Source organism: Myotis yumanensis, unplaced genomic scaffold (assembly GCF_028538775.1).
Source record: "Myotis yumanensis isolate MYYU_CA2020_CCGP unplaced genomic scaffold, mMyoYum1.0.hap1 SCAF_15, whole genome shotgun sequence".
NCBI lineage: Eukaryota > Metazoa > Chordata > Mammalia > Chiroptera > Vespertilionidae > Myotis > Myotis yumanensis.
This window is the reverse complement of record NW_027223766.1, coordinates 10,972,580-10,996,924: the sequence shown is the minus strand read 5'-3', so window position 1 is coordinate 10,996,924 and position 24,345 is coordinate 10,972,580. Positions and strand designations below refer to the sequence as shown.

General features: G+C 44.1%; 1 protein-coding gene across 5 annotated transcripts in view; it reads right to left on the bottom strand.

Annotated features, from left to right (window-relative positions):
• Window positions 1–14,917, bottom strand: part of ATAD2 (ATPase family AAA domain containing 2) — an 81,485-nt gene extending 66,568 nt beyond the window's left edge. For 4 of the 5 annotated variants that reach the window (XM_070392030.1, XM_070392029.1, XM_070392031.1 and 1 more), the window contains exons 1-6: window positions 14,750–14,917; window positions 6,856–7,004; window positions 5,792–5,841; window positions 1,725–1,890; window positions 1,301–1,406; window positions 725–812 (exon numbers count right to left, since the gene is read on the bottom strand). In XM_070392030.1, coding sequence (XP_070248131.1) covers window positions 725–812; window positions 1,301–1,406; window positions 1,725–1,890; window positions 5,792–5,841; window positions 6,856–7,004; window positions 14,750–14,917 — 727 coding nt within the window. Of the gene's footprint in view, window positions 1–724; window positions 813–1,300; window positions 1,407–1,724; window positions 1,891–5,791; window positions 5,842–6,855; window positions 7,005–14,075; window positions 14,103–14,749 lie in introns of those variants that run through there. The other variant, XM_070392033.1, reaches the window with a different exon arrangement.
• Window positions 14,918–24,345: the final 9,428 nt, after the last annotated feature.

Sequence of the window (24,345 nt, the reverse complement as noted above, 5' to 3'; positions counted from 1 at the left end):
ATGGATGAACACAGTGGGTGGGGAGTGAGGGTGGAGGGTGGGGTGGGAGCTGGAAGGAGGGGAGTTATGGGGGGAAAAAAGAGGAACAAATGTAATAATCTGAACAATAAAGATTTAATTAAAAAAAAAAAAAAATAAAATAAAATGCATTTCAGACAACTGGTTTTCACTCAAGAAAAGTCCTAAACAGGATAGCAAAACTTTAATAATTTCTTTTAAACATTAAAATAGGTAAATGTGTTATCTGTAGATATGTATTATCTTGTACTACACAAGAAAACCAGTTTTGTTGCTTTAGAATAGCTGATTTCAAATACTTTCCCAAACAAAACATATCATTTAAGCCAGGGGTGGGCAAACTTTTTGACTTGAGGGCCACAATGGGTTCTTAAACTGGACCAGAGGGCCGGAACAAAAGCATGGATGGAGTGTTTGTGTGAACTAATATAAATTCAAAGTAAACATCATTACATAAAAAGGTACGGTCTTTTTTTTTTTTAGTTTTATTCATTTCAAACGGGCAGAATCCGGCCCGCGGGCCGTAGTTTGCCCACGGCTAATTTAAGCTCTCCCTGCCCTCACTTTTTTCTTTTAAATTATGACCACTCCTCTGATCTCTCCCAAACTACCATAAATGTTACAGCTTCTAAATAAAAAGGCTATATTCTACTAAATAAAAGTACTAATATTCAAACTCAGGGATAGAACAAGAGAAAAGACTAACCCACACTGCCTTCTTGATTATCAGTTGTTTCTTCATCAGTTCTTTGAATACTTTTTTGTTTTCCTCTTGTGTACATGTTAAGATTCCCCTAAAAACATTTAAATAAAAACCATTAACATTTAGTACACTTATTTAAGAAATTCAATAGGACCTTCCAATGTTGCTTAAAATAAATATATTTAGCCCTGACTGGATTGGCTCAGTGGACAGAGCGTCAGCCTGCGGACTCAGAGGTCCCAGATTCGATTCCAGTCAAGGGCATGTACCTTGGTTGCGGGCACATCCCCAGTAGGAGGGTGTGTAGGAGGCAGCTGATCGATGTTTCTCTCTCATTGATGTTTCTAACTCTCTATTCCTTTCTCTTCCTCCCTGTAAAAAAATCAATAAAAACAATAAAAATATATTTAAAAAATATATATATTTACAGCCACAAACTCTTACAACTCCAGCCATAACTAGTGACTAATCAAACAAATGCTGAATAAAACGATGATCAATTTAACCAAAAAATGGATAGGTCCTATAGAAAAGGTTAAAGATTATTAAATCATCCCCTTGATGGAAGAATATATTTACTTCTTCTGTTTCATTAAACACTGTCAAGTCTTCTAGTCCTCTCATTCGCCGTCTACGCATCTTCTTCTTCATGTCATCCATTTTTTGAAGTACAGCTTCAGCAGTGCTTAAAAAAAAATTTACATAAATATAAGCTAACACTGTAAAATATTGCATTTTAAGAAACTTAATTTTCCTTCCATTGTATTCTTAGAGTACTGGCATTTTAAATATCTCTATTTCTTGACTTACTTATATATTTTTTATATTTTTAAAAATAACTTAAATAAGTATATAGAATTTTTATAAAGTCCTCTAGTAATCATTATCCTTTATGCTTAACATAAACTAAATGTATTAAATATTCAGGCTAAGCACATAACCCCTCCCCAACAAAAAGTTTTTGTCACCTAAATCATCTTGGACCTAAATAATTTTTACTTACTTTGTTATAAGTTTATCAAATAGCACAGATTGGTTCACACTACTGTAACGACTTCTAATCCTACAACTGCGGCGAACTTCAACATCACCATTCTCTTCATGCAAATGTTCTGGAGTCTGAACAATGTTTCTAGTCCTCAATGACCGAGTAACTGGAATTACTTTGTCTTCATAGATGAATACATGAAAATAAGTAGAAATAGAAATAGCACTTTAAAAAGAACTTTAAAATAAATGACTGAACAGCTACACTTTCACATAACAGAATTATAGTATCTTGAACTTAGCCTTTATTAAAATATTAGAAAACAAAACTGAAGTTACAACATACTCTTATCATATAATCCAGCCATTCCATTCTCAAGAGAAAAGGAAAGATATATATAACATAATGACTTGGACACAAATGTTCAAAGCAGTTTTGTGCTAGCACCAAACTGAAAACAACCTAAACATCCAACAAAAGATGAATAAAAAATTGGCGGCGGGGGGGTTGGGGGTGGGGTGGAGGAAGAAGGAAATTGTGGGAAACAACCTAACTGTCCATCAATGGATGAATGGATAAAGAAGACATGGAGCAATGGCTGGTGCGCTTAGAGGTTAGAGGGTCAGCCTGTGCACTGAAGTATCTCAGGTATGATTCCGGTCAAGGGCACGTATTTGGGTTGTAGGTTTAATCCCCAGCCCAGTCAGGGTGTGTGTGGGAAGCAACTATTTGGTATGTCTCTTTCACATGGATGTCTCTGTCTATTTCTGTCTCCTCCCTTCCCTTCCAATCTCTAAAAGTCAGTGAAAAAATATTCTGTTAAGGATTAACAAACAACAAAAAAGAAAAGGAATATAGTAAGTCCTCATGTAACACTCTTCTAAATAGATTCTGTGACTTTAAGCAAAATGACACATGAAACCAATTTTACATTAGGCTAATTAATTTAAAGAATTAAGTTCCTACAGCATCTCATCGACGTTATGAGATGAGGTTAGCCCTGGCTAGTGTGGCTCAGTTGGTTATGCACTGTCCTGTGCACCAAAAGGTTGCTGGTTTGACTCCCGGTCAGGGCACATGTGGCCCAGGTTTTGAGTTCTATCTCAGGTAGGGGGCCTGCAGGAGGCAACCAATCAATGTTTCTCTCTCTCTCCCTTCCTCTCTCTCTAAATATCAATAAAAAAAAACCTGACATTAAACAAAATGACATTATTTGAGGACCTGCTGTATACACACAATGAACTATTATGAGAAAGGACATCTTGCCATTTGCAATAACATGGATGAACTTTGAGAGCATTATGCTAAGTGAAATATGTTAGATGGAGAAAGATAAATACCACATGATATCACTTTATGTGGAATTTTTAAAAAGCTAAACTTATAGCAAGAGACAAAAATGCTGGTTGCCAAGGGCTGGAGGGTAAAGGTTAAAGAGAGATGTTGATCAAAGAGCACAAATTTCTAGCTATGAGTAAGTTCTGAGGATCTACAGCAGAGTGATTATAGTTAATGATACTATATTACATACTTGATAGTTGCTAAGAGAGCAGATCTTAAATATTCTCACCACAAAAAAGAAATAGTAATCATGTGACAAGAAGCAGGTGTCAGCTAAGCTATTTTAGTAATCATTTTGCAATACATGAGTATCAAATCAATATTCCTTGAACACTTTAAACTTATACAACATTTTATGTCAATTATATCACAATAAAACTGGTGGGGTGGGGGGTTGGGACAGGACAAATTGTGGCATCTACACTAATAAAAGAGAAACATGGTAATTAGCGTACAACCGCTACCCTTCCCATTGGCTAATCAGCATATCCTTATGCAAATTAACTGTCAGCCAAGATGGCGGCCAGCAGCCATGCACTGAAGCGAGCAGGGAGACTTGCTTGCTTCAGTGACTGCGGACTCCAACGTTCCCCGCCTAACTTGCCGGCCTCTCAGCTGCAACTCTAAGCAACTATGTACTATGTTGCAAATAAGAAGCTAAACAAAACCCCAGAAACCAGCCGGACTGAAAGCCAGCCAGACCGCAACGTTGTATCGATGTTTTCAGCAGCGAGGCCTCAGAGCTAAAGCTGGCCCAGAATGAAAAAAAAAAAAGAAAAGAAAACAAGGAGCGGTTGGGAGCTTCAATCACTTGCCCAGACTGGCCAGGCACCCCAGTGGGGACCCCCACCCTGATCCAGGACACCCTTCAGGGCAAACCAGCCAGCCCCCACCCATGCACCAGGCCTCTATTCTATATAGTAAAAGGGTAATATGCCTCCCGGCACCGGGATCAGCGTGACAGGGGGCAGCGCCCAAACCCCCTGATCGCCCTGCGGCTCTGTGTGTGACAGGGTAGAGCCATAACCTCTCCATCGGCCCTGCCCCGAGTGTGACAGTGGCGGCGCCCCAACCCCCTGATCGGCCCTGCTCTGTGGGTGATAGAGGGTGGCGCCCCAACCCCCCTCCACGGGCCTTGTTCTGTGTGTGACAGGGTAGAGCCATAACCTCCCCATTGGCCCTGCCCTGAGTGTGTCAGGGTGCAGCACCCCAACCCCCTGATCCGCCCTGCTCTGTGTGTGACAGGGGGCGGTGCCCCAACTCCCCTATCGGCCCTACTCTGTGACAGGGGGGAGCTCCTCAACCCCGATCGACCCTGCTCTGTGTGTGACAGGGTACGGAGCCCCAACCCCCCTGATCGGCCCTGCTCTGTGAGTGACAGGGGGCAGCGCCCCAAACCCCTGATTGGCCCTGCTCTGTGAGTGACAGGGGGCAGCACCCCAACCCCCTGATCGGCCCTGCTCTGTGCGTGACAGGGGGTGGCGCCGCAACCTCCCCATCGACCCTGCCTTGAGTGTGACAGGGGGCGGTGCCCCAACCCCCCAATCGGCCCTACCCTGAGCGTGACTGGGGGTGGCATTGCAACCTCCCGATCCGCCCTGCTCTGTGCATGACAGGGGGCGGCGCCCCAACTCCCCAATCAGCCCTGCTCTGAGCCTGACCAGGGGCTGCGCTTAGGGACTGGGCCTGCCCTCTGCCACCCGGGAGCAGGCCTAAGCCAGCAGGTCGTTATCTCCTGAGGGGTCCCAGACTGGGAGAGGGCACAGGCCGGGCTGGGGGACCCCCCTCCCCAACCCGCCCCCCTTCCCAGTGCACAAATTTTTGTGCACCGGGCCTCTAGTCTATAATAATAAAAGCATAATATGCTCATTAGACCGGATGACCTTCTGGATGAAGCCGGGGCTGTGAGGGAAGCCCGGGTCCTGGGTGCCTGCCAGCAGCTGGAGGGAAGCCCGTGCCAGCAGCCGGGGAAGGAAGGCCTACTCTTGCATGAATTTTGTGCATCGGGCCTCTAGTATGTATATAATGGAATATTGCTCAGCAACAAAAGGCAACAACATAGATGATTCTCAAAGTAATTATGCTGTGTAGCGAGACCATAAAAGAATGCATACTGTATAATTCTACTTATAGAATTATAAAATTATAAGTAGAGTATGCTAGAAAATGCAAATGAATCAATAGTGACAAAAAGCAGATTGGTGGTTGCTCAGGAACTTTGGGGGATAGAGGGCATGGAGAAGGTTGGGGGTCAGGAGGGATAGTAAAGGGACCTGAGGAAATCTGGAGAGGGGGTGATGGTTACCTTCACTACTCTTCACTACCTTATTGTGGTGATGTCACGGCATATACTTTTGTCAAAATCAAACAAACTGTGTACTTTAAATAAGGGAAGTTTATTGTATGTATTGCAATGTACCTATAAACAAAACATTATGTTTTTTTAACATTCAAAATGCCTTTAGTCCTGGCCAGTGTTGTCCAATAATTAGAGAGTTGGCCTTCACTCAAGGATCCCAGGTTCAAATCCTGGTCAAGGGCACATAACTGGGTCGTTTCCTGGCCCTGGTTGGGGTGAGTGCGGGAGGCAACTGATCAATGTGTCCCTTTCACACTGATGTTTTCCTCTCTCTTTCTCTCCCCCTCCCTCCCTCCATTTCTCCCACTCTATCTAAATTCAATGTAAAAGTATCTTAGGGTGAGAATTAACAACATCAAAAAATGCCTTTAACATTACTTACCTTCTTTACACTCTTCTTTTTTTTTATCAGCCTGCTGTCTGGCCAACTGCCTATTGAAAAAAAATTAAATGATTCAAAATAATTGACATAATTTTAAATCCTGTATTTCATAATATACAAAGTAGGACAAAAATTTAAATCAGCTTGGAGAGTAAGTAACTGTAGATACATAAAAACCTACAAACACTAAAAAACAGCTTGAGAATATTTATGCTTACATAAATTACTAGAGGCCCGGTGCATGAATTTGTGCACTAGTGGGGTCCCTTGGCCTGGCCTGCGGGATCGGGCCAAAACTGGCTCTCCGACATCCCGTGAGGGGTCCCAGATTGCAAGAGGGTGCAGGCCAGGCTGAGGGACCCCACCGGTGCACGATCGGGGCCAGGGAGGGACGCGGGAGGTTGACCAGCTGGGGAAGGACCGTGGAAGGGCTACAGGGTGTGTCCAGCCTGTTTCACTCAGTTCCCATTGGCTGGATCCCAGCAGCAAGCTGACCTCCTGTTGGAGTGTCTGCCCCCTGGTGGTCAGTGCACATCATAGTGAGTGGTTGAGTGGCCTTAGCATATTATGTTTTGATTGGTGAATAGATGACCAGACACTTAGCATATTAGGCTTTTATTATATAGAATGGCTAAACCAAGTCTGAGAAACCTGTTGTGAAACAGGCTCATAGACTTTTCTCATGAAAAGGGCCCCTCCTTCCATACCATGTAGGTCTACTTTTATAAACTAGGTTCCAACTAGATACTAGGGACACAATGATTGAAGGGGTGTTTTACTTTTCCCTTCCTTTTTGCCTACTGAGGAAGGGAAGCACTTTTCTCCTTATAGCAGTTGGTAAGCTGTATCTTAGTAACATTCACATGACTCTAACTTTGAAGCAAGAAAGCAGTCATAAACAGAATGAATGGGCTTGGGTGTATTTCAATAAAACTATTTATAAATGACATTTTATAACCCTGGAATCTTGATGAGCAGTCAAGAATACACTTAAAAATTAAATGCAAACCCTAAAATATTACTTTAAAACTATTCTGAATTAGCATTAGAAAAACTTGTATTACCTTGTAAAATGCCTGCCATTAGCATGTTTCTCCGTTACTTCCATATTCTTATCAAAACTAGAATCTGAAGAATTCTGTGCATTTTTTCTCAAAGTCCTTAAAACACGTTTCCGGTGGTAGGTTTCAACTTCCTTAACTGAAGACCCATCCTTCAAGAAAAATTAAGAAGGCCATCTAAGTTTTTCTTTAGTCAAAATTCCCAAGTTATACTACTCCAAGAGTGTTCTCTGATTACAAGTTTGTACAACTGCTTTTTGTGCAGAATCATTTTGTATCTTCCCAACAGTATCTAGAATTATTTTATGATATCAGCAATGTCTATGAAATGGCTAATGTAAGACATTGATTTTTAAAAATATATATTTTTATTGATTTCACAGAGGAAGGGAGGAGAGACAGATAGAAACATCAATGATGAGAAAGAACCATTGATCAGCTGCCTCCTGCACGCCCCTACTGGCGATCAAGAATCCACAGGCCGACGCTCTCTCCACTGAGCCAAACCGGCTATGGCAAGACTTATTGATTATTGAGATTTATAGTTCTATTTCACAGCAAGTAGTTTAGACAGAAATTTTCCATCACTGAAAAAAAAAGTTGTGACAATTCATAACAGTAAGTACTCCTTTTTTTAAGGCTACAGAAATTAGAAAGATACACACACACCACTGTCTGTCATGCAATCACTGATAGCAATCTTAAAATAACTAGGCTCTCAGAATTATAATTGTGGCTTGAAAGACAAAAAGGAGTTACCTACTTCTCCCAGATAATGCAACAACTTGAACTCAAAGGCTGCTTAGGTATGTTAATCTATTGTAAAAATCAGAGCTTTATGTAACTATTTTTTGCACAATAGACTTCATGAGCTACAGAGCTTCTATCATAAACTATTCCAAAGTTCATACGAACCTCATGTATAAAGGATACTTTTACATTAGAAGGCAAAAGTACCCAACAACTCTACAATTTAATTAGAAGCCTGGTGCGCGGATTCGTGCACTGGTGGGATCCCTTGGCATAGCCTCGGGGATCGGGCCAAAACTGGCAGTCCAATGCCTGCCGCTCCTGCCTGCTACTCCTGCTCATCCCAGCTCCGCTGCTGCTTGGTAGGCTCACTGCCACTCCACTGTGGTCTCCGGGCTGTGGTGGCCAGCCATGAGCCCTGGGTCTGGTGCCTATTGGTCAGCTGAGCAGCACTCCTGCTGTGGGAGTGCACTGACCACCAGGGGGCAGCTCCTGCGTTGAGTGTCTGCCCCTTTGTGGTCAGTGCGTATCATAGCGACCGGTCAACCAGTCGTTTGGTCACTTAGGCTTTTATATTTATAGATAGATGCCTTACTACTCTGAAAATTGATAAGGTTAGAAAACCAGGAAGTGTCTAAAAATTAATTAATTAATCCTCCCTGCCCCCACTGGCTTTACCCAATTATTTCATTTTATTGAGACATTTTGTCATTTGATTTTGTTTTGGGCAGAATATTGATTGTTTCACAAGATAAGGATTATGTATACCACAAGGATTTGTGTAAGAACTGGGAAAATATTTAATAAAATACTAAGTGATGTGTATGATTTGTTAGCACTTTTATCAGTGTACTTTTATGATACATGGGTGGGCAAAAGTAGGTTTACAGTTATAATACAAATAAATTATATAATAATTAATAAATAATAAACTGTTTTGTGTACTCACAACTGTAAACCTACTTTTGCCCATCCCTATATAAAGGACGCTTGAAAAAAAAGATACCTACACTTTTAGGTAAGTGTACTATTTTTAAAACAAACACCTACATCTTCATGGGTGTAAGGTAACATAAGACTTTCCAAGGAAAATTTGAAGAGGCTATTTCCAGATTCTCAACTTCCACAGGTACTTTTTCTTAAAACTGATTTGCTTGAGAAGGCAACCTTAACTAACAAGGCACCCTCTTTCATTTACCCAGAGTCCTCTCTCTCTCTCTCACTTTGAATCTTACTATTGTGGAGTGCCTTCAGGCATTACAAACCTTCACAAAGCCAAACAAAGAAAAACACTAGAGTAGGTGTTAAGTAATTGAATGACTAAACAAGGCAACAAAATCATTACCTGTGTTAAGTGGTTTCCAATTCTTTGCTTTCAAAAAAATTAAAGACCTAAATAAGCTAAGAGACCTTTAAAAATAAATTTTGGCAAATGATTTTTGGCATAAAAGCCAGAAAAACTGAATGACACTGCTAAACAAAACTTCTTTCATTACATTCTACTTATTTATATGAATGTTTTCAGTGCTTAAAATTATAAAAACAATGGAACTGATGTCAAACACTGTCTATAGCAATAAAATTTATCTACAGACACATGAATTGGGAAATCTTACTTCCCATGCTTAATTAATCAAAATGTTTATGATGTTTTTTCAGTTGAATATCAATTATAATTCAATACACAAAAATTTTATATCGGAGCCTTGTGAACTTAGAAAAGCAGGAAAAAATTTCAAATTTTGTTTTACAAATATACAAATAAACGAATTTAAAGCATAAAAATATATCAAGATAAAATGCTGTGGATTAAGTGGATTGGAAATGCAAATTAAAAGGGAGGGGGAAGAATCAAGGTAAAATTTCTGACTGCTAAGAAAGCTTATTCATGTATTATTTTAATGTTCTAAGACAGGTATCAAATAACTATGGTTTTTAGATTCCAGTGGATACTTGTAATAGTTTTATTTTTTAATGACATTAAAAGATGATAGAAATGATCTCTTTTGTAACTATTTAAGCCAACTGAGGTGGGAGAAATTTAGCAGCTTAAAAATGTACAACAGAATATAGCCCTACCTGATTTGGCTCAGTGGACAGAGCCTCCACCTGCAGACTGAAGGGTCCCAGGTTAGATGCCAGTCAAGGGCACATGCCAGGTTGTGGGCTCCATCCCAAGTAGGGGGCGTGCAGGAGGCAACTGATCAATGATTCTCATCATTTATATTTCTATCTCTTTCCCCCTCTCCCTTCCTCTCTGAAATCAATAAAAATTTTTAAAAATGTACAATAGAATATAGAGCTAAATTTTTTTGAAACACAGAAGAAAACAGTAAAATAAGCATTTTGTGTGTGACAATATTTATAATTCATAGAGACAGAACACAGAATGGTGGTTACCAGAGGCTGGGAGGAAGGAAGAATGGGGAGTTAATGTTTAATTGGTACAGAGTTTTTGAAGATGAAAAAATTCTGGAGATGGATAGTGATGGTTGCAGAACAATGTGACTGTACTAATACTGTAAGCTGTACATTTAAAAAATGGTTAAAATGGCAAATTTTATATATCTGTATTTTAACAAAAAAGAAAGTAAATGTCACCATATTCCTAGGGATAATAAAATAAGTATGTTTCCACAGGAAAAAAGATTCCTTGAGAAACATGGTGTAAGTGAACCTTTCATTTGTGTAGTGAGTGGGTTAGTCCATCCTTCCTAAATAAGCACTGGCTCTCCTTATGTGGAGGAAAAAAATAAAAATAGGTTTTGGGTGAATCAGCTAGAGGTACACATGGGAGAATTTTAAAATATCAGTAATTTTAAAAAATGTTTCTTATAAAAGACATTATGTGAAGTGAAGGCAGCAATCACAGATAACACACATTAACCTTTTGGCATACACAGAATTCTTTTTTTAATTTAATTTAATTTAATTTTATTTATTTATGTTTTATTGCTAAAAGTATTACAAAGGGTATTACATATGTGTCCTTTTTTTCCCCCCAGAATTCTTTTCCTATGCAAAAATATTCACTTAAAAATTGGGATAATACTATTTATGTTTTGCAACTGTTTTCTAGTAATACATACATTTTTCCATGTTGTGAAATATTATTCTAAAATCTTTTTAAATGAATCAATAGTATTCTACCCATTACATGAATGTATTTAACAAATTGCTTAATATATCACACTTAGGTTATCTGCAATTTTTGTGTGTCATAGATAAATTATCTTATGTACATTTGATTTCCAAATAAAACTAACGCAATTATTAAATCAAAATAATTCTCAAGAGGTAAGTTAAAAGCCAACTCATAATGGTAACTAACACTGAATGATAAAAATGGGGACTTTCGCCGAAGCTGGTTTGGCTCAGTGGATGGAGCGTCGGTCTGCGGACTGAAGGGTCCCGGGTTCGATTCTGGTCAGGGGCATGTGCCTGGGTTGCGGGCACATCCCCAGTGGGGGGTGTGCAGGAGGCAGCTGATCGATGTTTTTCTCTCATCGATGTTTCTAACTCTCTATCTCTCTCCCTTCCTCTCTGTAAAAAATCAGTAAAATATATTTTTAAAAAAATGGGGACTTTCATTTCCTATTTTTTACATTTTTACAACATGCAGTACCAGAAAAAGTTTCCCTAAGAAGTAAAAAACAAAGAGAAAACATAATCTGAAAACTAATAAGCCTGGAAATGTAATGTCCTCATTTATTCTTTGGCTAAAACCTACTTAATTATTGAGAGCACTGATAGGTCTTTAAAAGTGTTAAAAGAGGAAAAATATATTGTTAGGTTGTAAGTCTATTACAAGTTTTTAAAAAACCTCCCATATGTTGTACACATCAAGGTCAAGTTTAGAGTATCTTTTCCAACTTTTAAATAAATATACAATTTTAAAAAACAGTATCTTCTACAGGCTATAGCATGCTTTACTTTACCTAACATAGAGAATAAAAAGTGTACATAAACACAACCCAAACGTAACATACAATCACCACCAAACTCCTTACTATCCATCCTTAACTGAGTCTTCAGTGTAAGAAACAATCCTAAATTTAATAAATCAGAGCCCAGACCTGTGAAAGCACAGAAATAGACAATGGCTAGTCTAACTCTGAAGGAAAAGGAAACCAGAGGCGGCATCCAAACTCATAAAGTTGGTAGATATAAGCAAAAGTTTAAAAAATTAAAACAAAAAATTCAGAGAATGCATACAAATCAGGGGAAAAAATCCTTAAGCTCAGCTGAGTGAGATCATATTCAAAATGTAGAATGAGGGCCCAGCCAGTGTGGCTGAATGGTTGAGTGCCGACCCATGAACCAGGAGGTCACAGTTTGACTTGCAGTCAGGGCACATGCCCATTTTGCAGGAGTGCAGGAGGCAGCTGATTGATGATTCTCTCTCATCATTGATGTTTCTATCTTTTTCTTCCTTTCTCTCTCTGAAGTAAATATATATATATATATATATATATATATATATATATATAAAATTTTAAATGTAGAATGCAGTTAATAGATGACTATAGGTTGGTACCTTCAGAATTTAAAGATAAGGTCAGCCTCTGAGATTAGACGGAAAAAAAAATCCAAGTTCATGAATATGAATAAATTTAACCATCTTTAAAAGTAACCTACTCTAAGAAATGCTCTATCAATGACTGTGGTTGAGGAGGCTAAAAAATACAATTAGACCCAAATAAAATCAGGGTGTTAAGTTTCTGAAATACATGATAAATGCCAAAAAAGAGTCAAGCTATAATTTAATCAAATGTAATGTCCCCAAATTGGAAAATAGTCTAATCACAAAGGTATGTTTCTTATTTGGTATTGGTGGGCTTTGTCAACATGAATACACCTCTCTTCAGGATTATCCATTTATTTTGATCCAATCCCATGGCTCACTTGGTCCACAGGGGATTTATAAAAGAGAGGAATACTATGTGTCAAAAAGATATAAGCCAGGCCTGGAAAAAAAAATCCTTTCTACCCTACAACAGCTAGCTGAGTGCTAATTGCTCAACCACCACATTTCACAGAAATGACATTTATGGCAAATAGTCTCTACATACGTATTGCTGTTAGGTCTCCTTTGCTAGACCAAGTTCTGTAAGAGCAAGTACAATCCACAACACATATGTACATTAAGGGTGGAAAACAGGGAGGCCAGTCAAGAATCTATTTTAATAACCCAGGAAATAATGTCTTGAATGAGCATGGCAATTATGAGAAGGAGCTGAGAAGTGGTCTGAATACATGGTGAAAGCAAGCCCACAAAACGTGCTAATATATACAATGAAAGAGGAGTCAAGGATGCCCCGAAGGCTTCTGGCCTGAGGAACTGGGAAGACAGTGGTCTTAATAACTGACAATGACCCTCGACCTCACTACAGTCCTTGCCAACTGTTCAGGTCACCTCCTTACATGCATGATCGCATTCAACTTTCACTACCCCCGTGGTGGGTGTCACCTTTTAACATGCAGGAACCTGCTGGTGATTGGTAAGTTGAGCTTCAAAACTAACAGCTGTTCTAAGCACCTATGTTATTTAGCCGGTACTCAATCCATGATTACAGTCACAGGACCCAGCACTGTCCTCAACACAATACACATTCCATACGTATCCGCTGAAATAGTTACTTTCTTGGACACAGGTTATAAAGTGACTTGAGTTCAGTGCAGAAATAAGCGTCTGGCCTCCCCAGATCTCCACCAGCTTCTGCACACGCTGGAGAAACAGACCCCGAAAGCCAGGAAATCGTTTTATAATTCGGAACCACAATTTGAGAGATGGAATAGGAACTCTTCCACGGCCCTGTTGTAGCTGCAGCATCTCCCGCAGAAACGGACAACTCATTCCAGACAGTGATCGCCCCCAATACCATGTCCTGTCCCCCCCACCCCCCCCCCACACCCCTCCGCTGGGACCCATTCCCACTTCCAGCTCCTAACCCTCCCTCTGGCCCTCCTCCCCACCCCCAGGCCTCCCTTCCCTTCCCCTCCCCTCCCCGGAACTAGACTTCCCGCTGCCTCCGTTTCGCTAGCGCTGCTTCCTCCACTTCCCCAACCAGCGCTTCTCAGCTTGTGGGTTGCAACCACTTTGGGGGTCGAAAGACCCTTTCACAGGGGTCGCCTAAGACCATCCTGCATATCAGATATTTACATTACGATCCATAACAGTAGCAACATGACAGTTATGAAGTAGCAACGAAAATAATTTTATGGTTGGGTCACCACATGAGGAACTGTATTTAAAGGGCCAGAAGGTTGAGAACCACTGTCCCCTCCACCTGTGCCTTCCGCAGGGCCGGGGCGTGGAGGGGGCTCCCCCTCGAAGGAGAAGCGCCTCTTTCGGGGGAGACCTGAGCGCTCCGCGCCCTGGGAAACTTCCCCGCCGGCGCTGCGGGCTGGGAAGGGAGCCGGCCGGGCCGAGAACCCCGGTCCCCGCCGGGGCGCGGCCATCGCCGGGTTACCTTCTCGCGTCAGCGTCCCCCTCGGTCGGGTACACACTCGCCCCCCCCGCCCCCCCCCCCCCCCCCCCGCGCCCCGAGCTGTTCCGAGGCTCGCGGGAGGCGGCGGTGCGCGGAGCCCGGTCTCCATCCCTCTACATTATGCAACCCGGCGTGTGCTCACGGCGCGCTCATGACGGCACCGCTCCGGATCGCGCATGGAGGTCAGGGCGCCGGAATGGCCCCCCTCCGCTCCCCGGGGCCCCCAAACCTTCCCTGCGCGGCCAGCTCGCAGCCAGGACACGCGTCTTGTGCTCGATGGACGCGGACCTGGGGCGGGAGCCTGGGCAAAGGGTGTGTGTGAGGTGGGGGTGTGGGAGCCCCCCCAAACTAAGGCTCGCCCCTCAACTGCACTTCAGCTCCGGAGGGCTCCGGCTTCCTCTTGCGTCAAAGTGGGTCGGCACCGCCGAGCCCGTCTCCTGGCGGCCCGATCTCTTCCCCCGACCCGCACCCCGCGGGGCTCGGATCTTCAGGAGCCTTCCATTTCGCCCGTCCTCGACAGCACTCCCCCAACCGCCTCCCCCGCCCCCCAACTGTCACCCCGACCGCGCCGGCCACCCCCAGGCCCCACCCGAGCCACGGGCCGCGAGCAGTGCCGCCGGCCCGGCCCCAGGGGCCCGCCCCAGGCCGGTACTCACTCCCACGGCGGCCGCGGGGACGGGGGACTGCTCGGCGGCGCGGGCCGAGCGCAGCCGCCTCCGGCCGATCCGTTCCAGGCTGAGGAACTCGCTGGACAGGTCCAGGGAGCTCGTGGCCGAGGCGGCGGAGTGGCTGTGCAGCTCCAGGCTGCTGCGGAGGACCACCATTTTCTCTCGGCCCGGGCCCCGGCGCGGGCGGCGGGCGGCGGGTCCGAGCGGCGGGCGGCGGGTCCCGGCGGCGGGAGCGGGCGCTCGGGCTCTTCCGCGCTCTGAATTCTGGCGCCACTCGCTCGGTGCCCGCGACGGCAGCGCGCGCGCCCGGAATCCCTCCGCCGCCGGTCCCGCCCACGCCGCCCCCCTGCCGCGGCGGGCTCCAAACTTTCCTCCCCGTCCGTGGAGCGAGGGACTTCGGGCGACGTGGAGGCGAACCCGCACCCACCATGCTGAGGCCCTGAGCGGACCGCGGCGGGAGGACGCCGCCTTCGTTTCCTTACATAGTTCCGGCTCGCGGACCTCGGCGGAGGGAGACGGCGGGTAGCGCGCGAGCCGTCCCGTTTGGAATTTTGGCGCGAGGACGTCTGAGGGGGGGGAAGGGAGGCTGCCGCTCGCTCTGATTGGCTGGCGGAGGCCCCGGCGACTTGGGCCCGCCCCTTAGAACACCTGCCTCCGGATTCCGCGGTGCAGGATTCAAATGCAAAATGTGGAGGAGCCCTTGCCTGGAGCGGGATAACGCACTTGACGTTTGTTGAGTTTGGACTTGAATCCACAAGAGCTTTTTATTGATAGCTTAACCAAAACAAGTTCCAAAGCAAACAGAAAGGGAGCTAAAGCGCAGTTCTCTGCCCAACACTGCCCTATCCCACGTGTACGATCTTAAGCGAATTATTCACCTCTCCGGGTCTTAATTTTCCTCTTTAAATTAACTGTAATAGTAATACCTAAAGTTATATGATATTACTATACTTCAGAACCGTGTCTACAATTATAAATGTTACTGTTAGAATTACCCGGGGTGGGGGGGGGGTGTGGGGGGAAGGCTTCTTTAAGATGACAACAGTTACTTGACTACTTTGAAATAGATAACATGCTGAATGATCAGAATGTGAGTGTTCTAGTGAAACAGAAACAAAAGCTATTTATTGATTTGGATAACTACATTTACTTAATTACGGCATTTATTAAATATTTATTAAGCATCTATTATGTACTGGGCACTATTCTAAGCATTGAGGATGCAGCAGTGCCCAAAAAAGCAAAAATGCTCTCATACAACTTCAATTCTGGTGGAAGGAGAAAGACAAACTAAACGATTTGTTAAAAAAAAAAAAAAAAATAGGTGGTCACAGGGAAATATGAAGTAGGGAAGGGGAAAGTGTGAAATTTTAAACAGGGTGATTAGGGAAAGTCTGACCCAGATAATAGAAGTGCAAGAAGAGAAAAGGGGAGGACAGGAAGGATCAAAAAGGAAAGAGCAGCTAATAGATCCTGCAGGGCTGTAGACCTCAGCTGTAAGTTTGTGTGTTTTTTGGTGTGTGTGTGTGTGTGTGTGTGTGTGTGTGTGTGTTGACTTCTTATAAGTGAGATGAAAAGACATCACAGGATTTTGAACAGAAAAGTGACTTATTCTGAATTTTTGAAAGAATCCCTTTGGCTCCAGCATGGAGAAGGCAATATTTGGGACATACTTATACTGAGAAAAATTGTTGTTTATCTGAACCTCAATTTTATTGGAATGTCCTGTATTTTTATTTGCTAAATATGGCAAACCTAGGTAGGAGGCCACTGCAATTATTCAGGCAAGAGATGATGGTGACATAGTATGAGAGCCGTGGAGATAATGGGAAATGGTATATTTGAAAGAAAGAGCCAAGTGAATTTTCTGATTAATTGGATTTCAGCATTAGAGAAAGAGAGGAGTCATGGATGACTGCAAAGTTTGGTCTTTTGTTTGCATGGTCTTTTGTTTGAGTTAATGAAAAGATGAAGCTACACTTAGATGGAAAAGGCCATGGCTAAAGCAAGTCTGGAGGAAATATTAAGAATTCCTTTTGATGCACATTTAAGATACAGAATTATTATATACTAGAGGTCTGGTGCACGACATTCGTGCACTGGGGATAAGTGGGGGAGGTGGTCCCTCACCCCAGTCTGCACCCTCTCGCAGTCCGGGACCCCTGGGGGATGTCTGCCTGCTGGCTTAGGCCTGCTCTCCGCCATCAGGTGGACATCCCCCGTCAGGTGGACATCCCCGAGGGGTCCTTAACACTGCAGTGGAGGCAGGAGAGGCTCCTGCCACCGCTGCTGCGTTTGCCAGCAGTGAGCCCTGCTTCTGGCTGAGTGGTGCTCACCCTGTAGGAGAGCACTGACCACCAGGGGGCAGTTCCTGTATTGGCCATCTGCCCCCTGGTGGTCAGTGCATGTCATAGCGACCAGTTGTTCTGCCTTTCAGTTGAGTTGCATATTAGCCTTTTATTATATAGGATTCTACACTTAAAATTTTAACTTTAAAAAGTTTTCGCCCTAACTGGTTTGGCTCAGTGGATGGAGCGTCAGCCTGTGAACTCAAGGGTCCCAGGTTCGATTCTGGTCAAGGGCATGTACCTTGGTTGCGGGCACATACCCAGTGGGGAGAGTGCAGGAGGCAGCTGATCGATGTTTCTAACTCTCTATTCCTCTCCCTTCCTCTCTGTAAAAAATCAATAAAATATATTAAAAAAAAAAGTTTTCAACACCAGAAACTAATACAAAATGAGTATTGAGTGTAAACTGTAATTGAAAAATAAATTTTAAAAAATGCATATTATAAAAAGATATTTATAAATTGTTCATAATGTCAAAAACTGAAAACAACTGTAATGTCCCTCAGTGAGGCCTCACTTAAAAAGAATGTTATGCCCTAGCTGGTTTGGCTCAGTGGATAGAGCGTCAGCCTACAGACTGGAGGGTCCCTTGGTTGCAGGCTCAATCCCTGGCTAGTCGATGTGTCTCTCTCACATTGATGTTTCTCTCTCTGTATCTCCCTTCCTTCCACTCTCTCTAAAAATCAATTGAAAAATATCCTCAGGTGAGGATTAACAATAACAAAAAAGGAATGTTATACAATCATTAAAAAGTATGAATGTAACTGTTAATTATATGGAAAATTTTAATTATTTGGAAAATTATATTTGCACAATGCACTGTAAATTGTTAAGAAAGAGGATCAGACAGTTCCATCTTTTAAAAAAACACTATATGTGTATATTTGCATTAGAAGAAACTACAACAAAATGTGAATGGTTAATTTCTGCATGGTAATATAAATGGTTGTTGTGTAGTTTCTTTGTACTTTTCTCAATTATTTTGATTTTGCATTGACTATGTGTATTAATTTTATAATTAAAAAAGCTTTAAATGGCTGCTTACCCAATATAAGTGGAAGAGGAAAGAATAATATTTAAAGTCATATACTTTACCCTTCTGGCGTGTTCACTTTTCTTTACCTCAACTAGTAGCCCAGTGCATGGATTCGTGCACATTGAAAGGAAATTCATTAGAAGAAATACTTTAATATTGCTATTTGCCCTTTTTCTAAAATAGAAGTGTCAACCAAATTCACGATCGACAATGACAGATCGAAACACACACATGCAATTGGTGCCAGTGAGATTAATTAGTCCTGCTTTCTTTTTTTAAAAAATATATTTTATTGATTTTTTACAGAGAGGAAGAGAGAGAGATAGAGAGTTAGAATCATCGATAAGAGAGAAACATCGATCAGCTGCCTCCTGCACATCTCCCACTGGGGATGTGCCCACAACCCAGGTACATGCCCTTGACTGGAATCGAACCTGGGACCTTTCAGTCCGCAGGCCGACACTCTATCCACTGAGCCAAACCGGTTTCGGCAGTCCTGCTTTCTGATGTAGCTAAACTTTTTCCAGCCCAGTGAAGCACCTCAACTTGTCTTTCAAGTAATTGTCAGCAGCACAGAAGTAAATATCAACACGAAGCAGATTATTATTGTAGATCACACAGGGAGAACAAAGGGTAAAATATTTAACTGCAGCAGTGTTTGACTATATTCTGTGCAATCATTTTGAAGGTCCACAATTTCTTACTTCTTTTCAGTCGGGTCAAGGTTCTAAGTTTTCTAAATCTCCATCTTCAGGCTAATGAAAAGAAAATAGGATTCCACCAAGTCTCCTATCTACCTACTCTAGGACTTCTGTGAGGATCAAATGAGACGAGGCACGGGAAAACACTTCACAGACATTGGGTTACAGTGTGAAATGTTTGCACCTGGCTATAAAGCAAGTCGTGTTCCTGGGCTGAAGAAACTGCAAGGAGGCTAATTGTCGCTAGGGAGAGGAACCTGGGCATTGCTACATGATGTCATTACCCAGCACCCACAGCGAACATTTCTGGGCTGGTCTGGTCTCTGGGCCGCATTTTGTGCCATACGGTCTTGGCAGCATTGGCTGCGATTTGGTGGGGTGTCGCTCTGGGGTGGTGGCGGGCCTGTGTCCCACTTGGGGGGAGCTGAGTGTTGCTTTGTGGGTACCAGGTCCGTGGTGCCATTACGCATCACAGCAGCTCCTGCATTGAGCATCTGCCCCCTGGTGGTCAGTGTGCATCATAGCAACTGGTTGGATGGTTGGACACTTAGCATATTAGCCTTTTATATATATAGACTAGAGGCCCGGTGCACAAAAATTTGTGCACTCGGGGGGTAAGGGAGGGTCCCTCAGCCCGGCCTGTGTCCTCTCGCAGTCTGGGACCCCTCGGGAGATAACGACCTGCTAGCTTAGGCCTGCTCCTGGGTGGCAGAGGGCAGGCCCAATTCCTAGGTGCAGCCCCTGGTCGGGCTCAGAGCAGGGCCAATTGGGGAGTTGGGGCGCCGCCCCCTGTCATTCACAGAGCAGGGTGGATTGGGAGGTTGCGATGCCACCCTCAGTCACACTCAGGGTAGGGCTGATTGGGGGGTTGGGGCACCGCCCCCTATCACACTCAAGGCAGGGTTGATGGGGAGCTTGCGGCGCCACCCACTGTGACACACAGAGCAGGGCCAATCAGGGGGTTGGGGCACTGCCCCCCCCGCCCGTCACGCACAGAGCAGGGCCCATCAGGGGGTTGGGGAGCTCCCCCCTCTCATGCACAGAGCAGGGCCCATCAGGGGGTTGGGGAGCTCCCCCATCACGCACAGAGTAGGGCCGATAGGGGAGTTGGGGCACCGCCCCCTGTCACACACAGAGCAGGGCGGATCAGGGGGTTGGGGCGCCACCACTGTCACACTCAGGGCAGGGCCGATGGGGAGGTTATGGCTCTACACTGTCACAGACAGAGCAGGGCCCGTGGAGGGGGGGCGTTGGGGCGCCACCCCCTGTCACACACAGAGCAGGGCCGATCAGGGGGTTGGGATGCCACACCCTGTCACACACAGAGCCGCAGGGCGATCAGGGGGTTTGGGCGCTGCCCCCTGTCATGCTGATCCGGTGCCAGGAGACCTCTCGGTTCCGCTGATCCCGGTGCTGGGAGGCATATGACCCTTTTACTATATAGGATAGAGGCCTGGGGGCCGGCTGATTTTCCCTGAAGGGTGTCCTGGATCAGGGTGGGGGTCCCCACTGGGGTGCCTGGCCAGCCTGGATGAGGGGATGATGGCTGTTTGCAGGTGGTCACACACCCTTCAGGGTGGGGGTCCCCACTGGGGTGCCTGGCCAGTCTGGGTGAGGGGCTGAGGGCTGCTTTCAGGCTGGTGGTTTTGACTGAAACTCCCAAACACTCCTTTTTTTCTTTTTTTTTTTTCTTCTGGGCCAGCTTTAGCTCTGGCTCTAGCTCTGAGGCTTCCGCTGCTGGTTTGTTTGCCGTTCTATAATTGAAACAATGTATAACTTCAGCTCTGAGATCCCAGCCGGCTATATTTTTTACAAAGTTTCAAACTGCCAGCTCAGAGGCCTGCAAGGCAGGCGGGGAACGTTGGAGTCTGCAGTCCCTGGAGCAAGCAAGCCTCATGTTTGCTTCCAGCTGCCTGGCTGCCGGCCGCCATCTTGGCTGACAGTTAATTTGCATAAGGATATGCTGATTAGCCAATGGAAAGGGTAGCGGTCGTATGCTAATTACCATGTTTCTCTTTTATTAGTGTAGATTATATATATACATATAGATAGATAGATAACAATGTATAAAAGGGGCTTCCACCCAAAAGGGATATGACTTTGTGATTTTGTTAGATATTATCAAATTGACTTCCACAGAAATTATAGCAGTCACTTTAATTCTTTTAAAAAAAGCAAAGAAATAGAAATTTCAGAACATCCATAGACAGAGCCAGCCAAAGGGTTTTCCTGTCCCTTTATTCTCTCTCCCACAATATTAAGAATTACCACACTTGCTTCAGCCTTCGGTTAGTGCGGCAGGTTGATTCGTGTACCCCAAAAGGATATGTCTAAGTTATAAACTTTAGTACCTGTAAATATGACCTTATTTGGAAATATGGTCTTTGCAGATATAATTAAAGATCTTAAAAAGAGATCAGCCTGGATTTATGGTGGGCCCTAAAAACCCAGTGATTGGTGTCATAAGAGAGAGGGAGATTTGACACAACAGAGACACTCAGAAAAGGTAACGTGAAGATGGAGGCAGAAATTGGAGTGCTGCATCGATAAACCAAGGAACACCAAGGATTGCCAGCAACCACCAGTAGGAGGGAGGTATGGAAGGATTCTCCCTCAGAACCTCCAGAAGGAACCAACCCTGCTGACCCCTTGATTTCAGACTTTTGGTCTCCAGAACTGAGAATTAATTTGTGTGCTTTTCCCCCCAACCCAGTTTGCGGTAATTTGTTACAGCAGCCTTAGGAGACTTAAAGAGCTGGCCTAGAACTGGTCTTTGGCAAGTAGTACTTCTTTCCTTTTCCAAAGTCTTTAGCTGTTTCAGATAGGAGTGACCTGATTTAGGCAAGGAAGGGGCGATGGAACCTGAGGTTCTTTCCCACGTCGCCTGACTACAAACAGGGTCAAGTTTTTTGTTGTTGTTTTTTCCTTGAGTGTGGCAGAAAAGAGGGCTGAGGTGAGAGCTAATCATAATTCCATTACCTCACTTGAGATGAGGTCATAGGTGGGTCTCTCAATCTTTTTTTTGTAACAAAGTTGGAAAGTAAACATCAGTTTGCACAGGGATTTCTTTCAGGAATGTTGAAATCTGACCTTACGTAAACTTTGTAGCTAATCTTATTGATTTCCACAAAAGAAGGGAAATCATTCGTTAGCCTCCCCTGATACCACAGTCATGGACTGGGCCATGGCAGAGAGGCCTGGAACTGTTGCCTCCCTCCCACCCCATTCTAAGTAAGATGAGCAATAACAGTATTGTGCTCCAAACCAGCCCAATATTGACCCCAATGGTGAGGGTGCGCCCTTCAGAGCTCCCATAGTACATTGCTGTTCTTAGGATTTTCCGCTTTATATTAAAATTTCCCCTTTTAGTACAGGAAAGTAGTAATCTGTTAAATGCAAACTAAAATAACAACGGAAATGCCAGTTTTATACCTATATTTTTGGTTTTAAAATAATAGTACTCAATGTGATATTGAGGTATGGGGTCATTTCTTTTTTTAAAATATATTTTTATTGATTTCAGAGAGGAAGGGAGAGGAGAGGGAGAAAGAGATAGAAACATCAATGATGAGAGAGAATCATTGATCGGCTGCCTTCTGCACACCCCCTACTGGGGATCGAGCCTGCAACCTGGGCATGTGCCCTTGACCAGAATCAAACCCGGGACTTTTCAGTCCGCAGGCCGACGTTCTATCCACTAAGCAACACCAGCTAGAGCATGGGCTCATTTCTTAAAACCAATATAATGACATGTATTAAGAAACCTGGAGCCCTGGCTGGTGTGGCTCAGTGGTTGAGTGTTGTCCCATGCACCAAAAGATCGCCAGTTTGATTCCCGGTCAGGGCACATGCCGGAGTTGTGGGCCAGATTCCCAGAGTTGGGGTGTGTGCAGTGTGCAGGAGGCAGCCAATACATGTTTTTCTGTTTCTCTCTTTCCTTCCCTCTCTTCTTCCCTCTCAAAAATCAATAAAAACATATTTTTTAATAAAAGAAACCTGGAAAATATTAAAAACCTTTGACCTGGGAACTCCATCTCTAGGAGTCCATCCTAACATGATAATCAGAGCCATGGACCAAGATTTATGTGTAAAGATGTTGATTGCAGCTTTATTTATAATAGCAGGATCTGAAAACAAACTCATGTGCAACAAACCGTTGGGCCACAATGAAGCGAGCAACAGTATGTCCATGCAGCTCTTTATATCAATGCTTATATATTTGGTTTAATAAAAATTTACTAAAAACTAATACATGAGGAAATTTCAAGCAGTATAGAAATGTAAACAATAAGAGGACAAGTCCCTCTGTGTGAGTGCTATGAGGAAAAAGAAGTTTTCTCTTTCCACTGGGGTTGCCAAGCCTGGAAAATATGAATATGGGGCTGCCAGCAGGCCACCCTCCCCACAGCACCTGAGAGTGAAGCCAAGTGCCAAGCACGGAGAAACTGGCTGACAAGGGAAGAAGGGAGGCCTGAGAGGCAGCTCTGCTTCTGATCCCTTGAGATCCTAAAGTGTTTAGCTCACCCTAAAGTGTTAAACAATCTGATAAACAGTTCTTCTGCCTGGACTTTTTAAAAAAATATATATTTTATTGATTTTTCACAGAGAGGAAAAGAGAGGGATAGAGAGTTAGAAACATCGATGAGAGAGAAACATCAGTCAGCTGACTCCTGCACACCTCCTATTGGGGATGTGCCCACAACCAAGGTACATGCCCTTGGCCTGGAATCAAACCTGGGACCCTTCAAGTCCGCAGGCCGACGCTCCATCCACTGAGCCAAACCGGTTAGGGCTTCTGCCTGGACTTTTAACGAAATGCGCAGAGTCATGATAACAGAATGGGGCCAGCCCTGGTTGGTTTGCTCAGTGGTTAGAGAGTCGGCCTGTGGACCGAAGGAAGGGTCGTGGGTTCGATTCCCAGTCAAGTGTACATATCGGTTGCAGGTTCCCAGCCCTGAGCACGTGCAGGAGGCAACCAATCCATGTGTCTCTCTTCATGTCGATGTTTCTCTCTCTCCCTCTCCCCCCTTTCACTTTGTCTAGAAATCAATGGAAAAAATATCCCCAGGTGAGGATTAAAACAAACGAAAACTGGGCCAGCTGCTTTATTGGAATAAAATTATATTGTTTGTACTGTAATCCAACAATCAATCAATTCTTTCAACAACTGGAAATGAAGTCCATTTGGCATGAACCGGGCTTTGTTAAACCACTAAAGGCTCCTAAATAATCACCTGTCTTGCCTGACCTGTTTGGAATTAATCCCCCCAGCGCCCCCTTCTTCCTGGGGCTCCCGCGGACTCCAGGTTCAAAGGGCTAAAGCGTGTTTGTTTTTCACACAGAAGTTTCTGTGATTTCACTGCACACACCGAGCCTTCCGCATCTCAGCCGGTTCCTCCACGGCGGGCAACCGGCCCCAGGCTGGCGGATGGGCTCAGACTCTTCGTGGAGCCTCACGAAGCGTCGTCCAGCGCCTCGCGGCTTACCGACTCCAAGCGC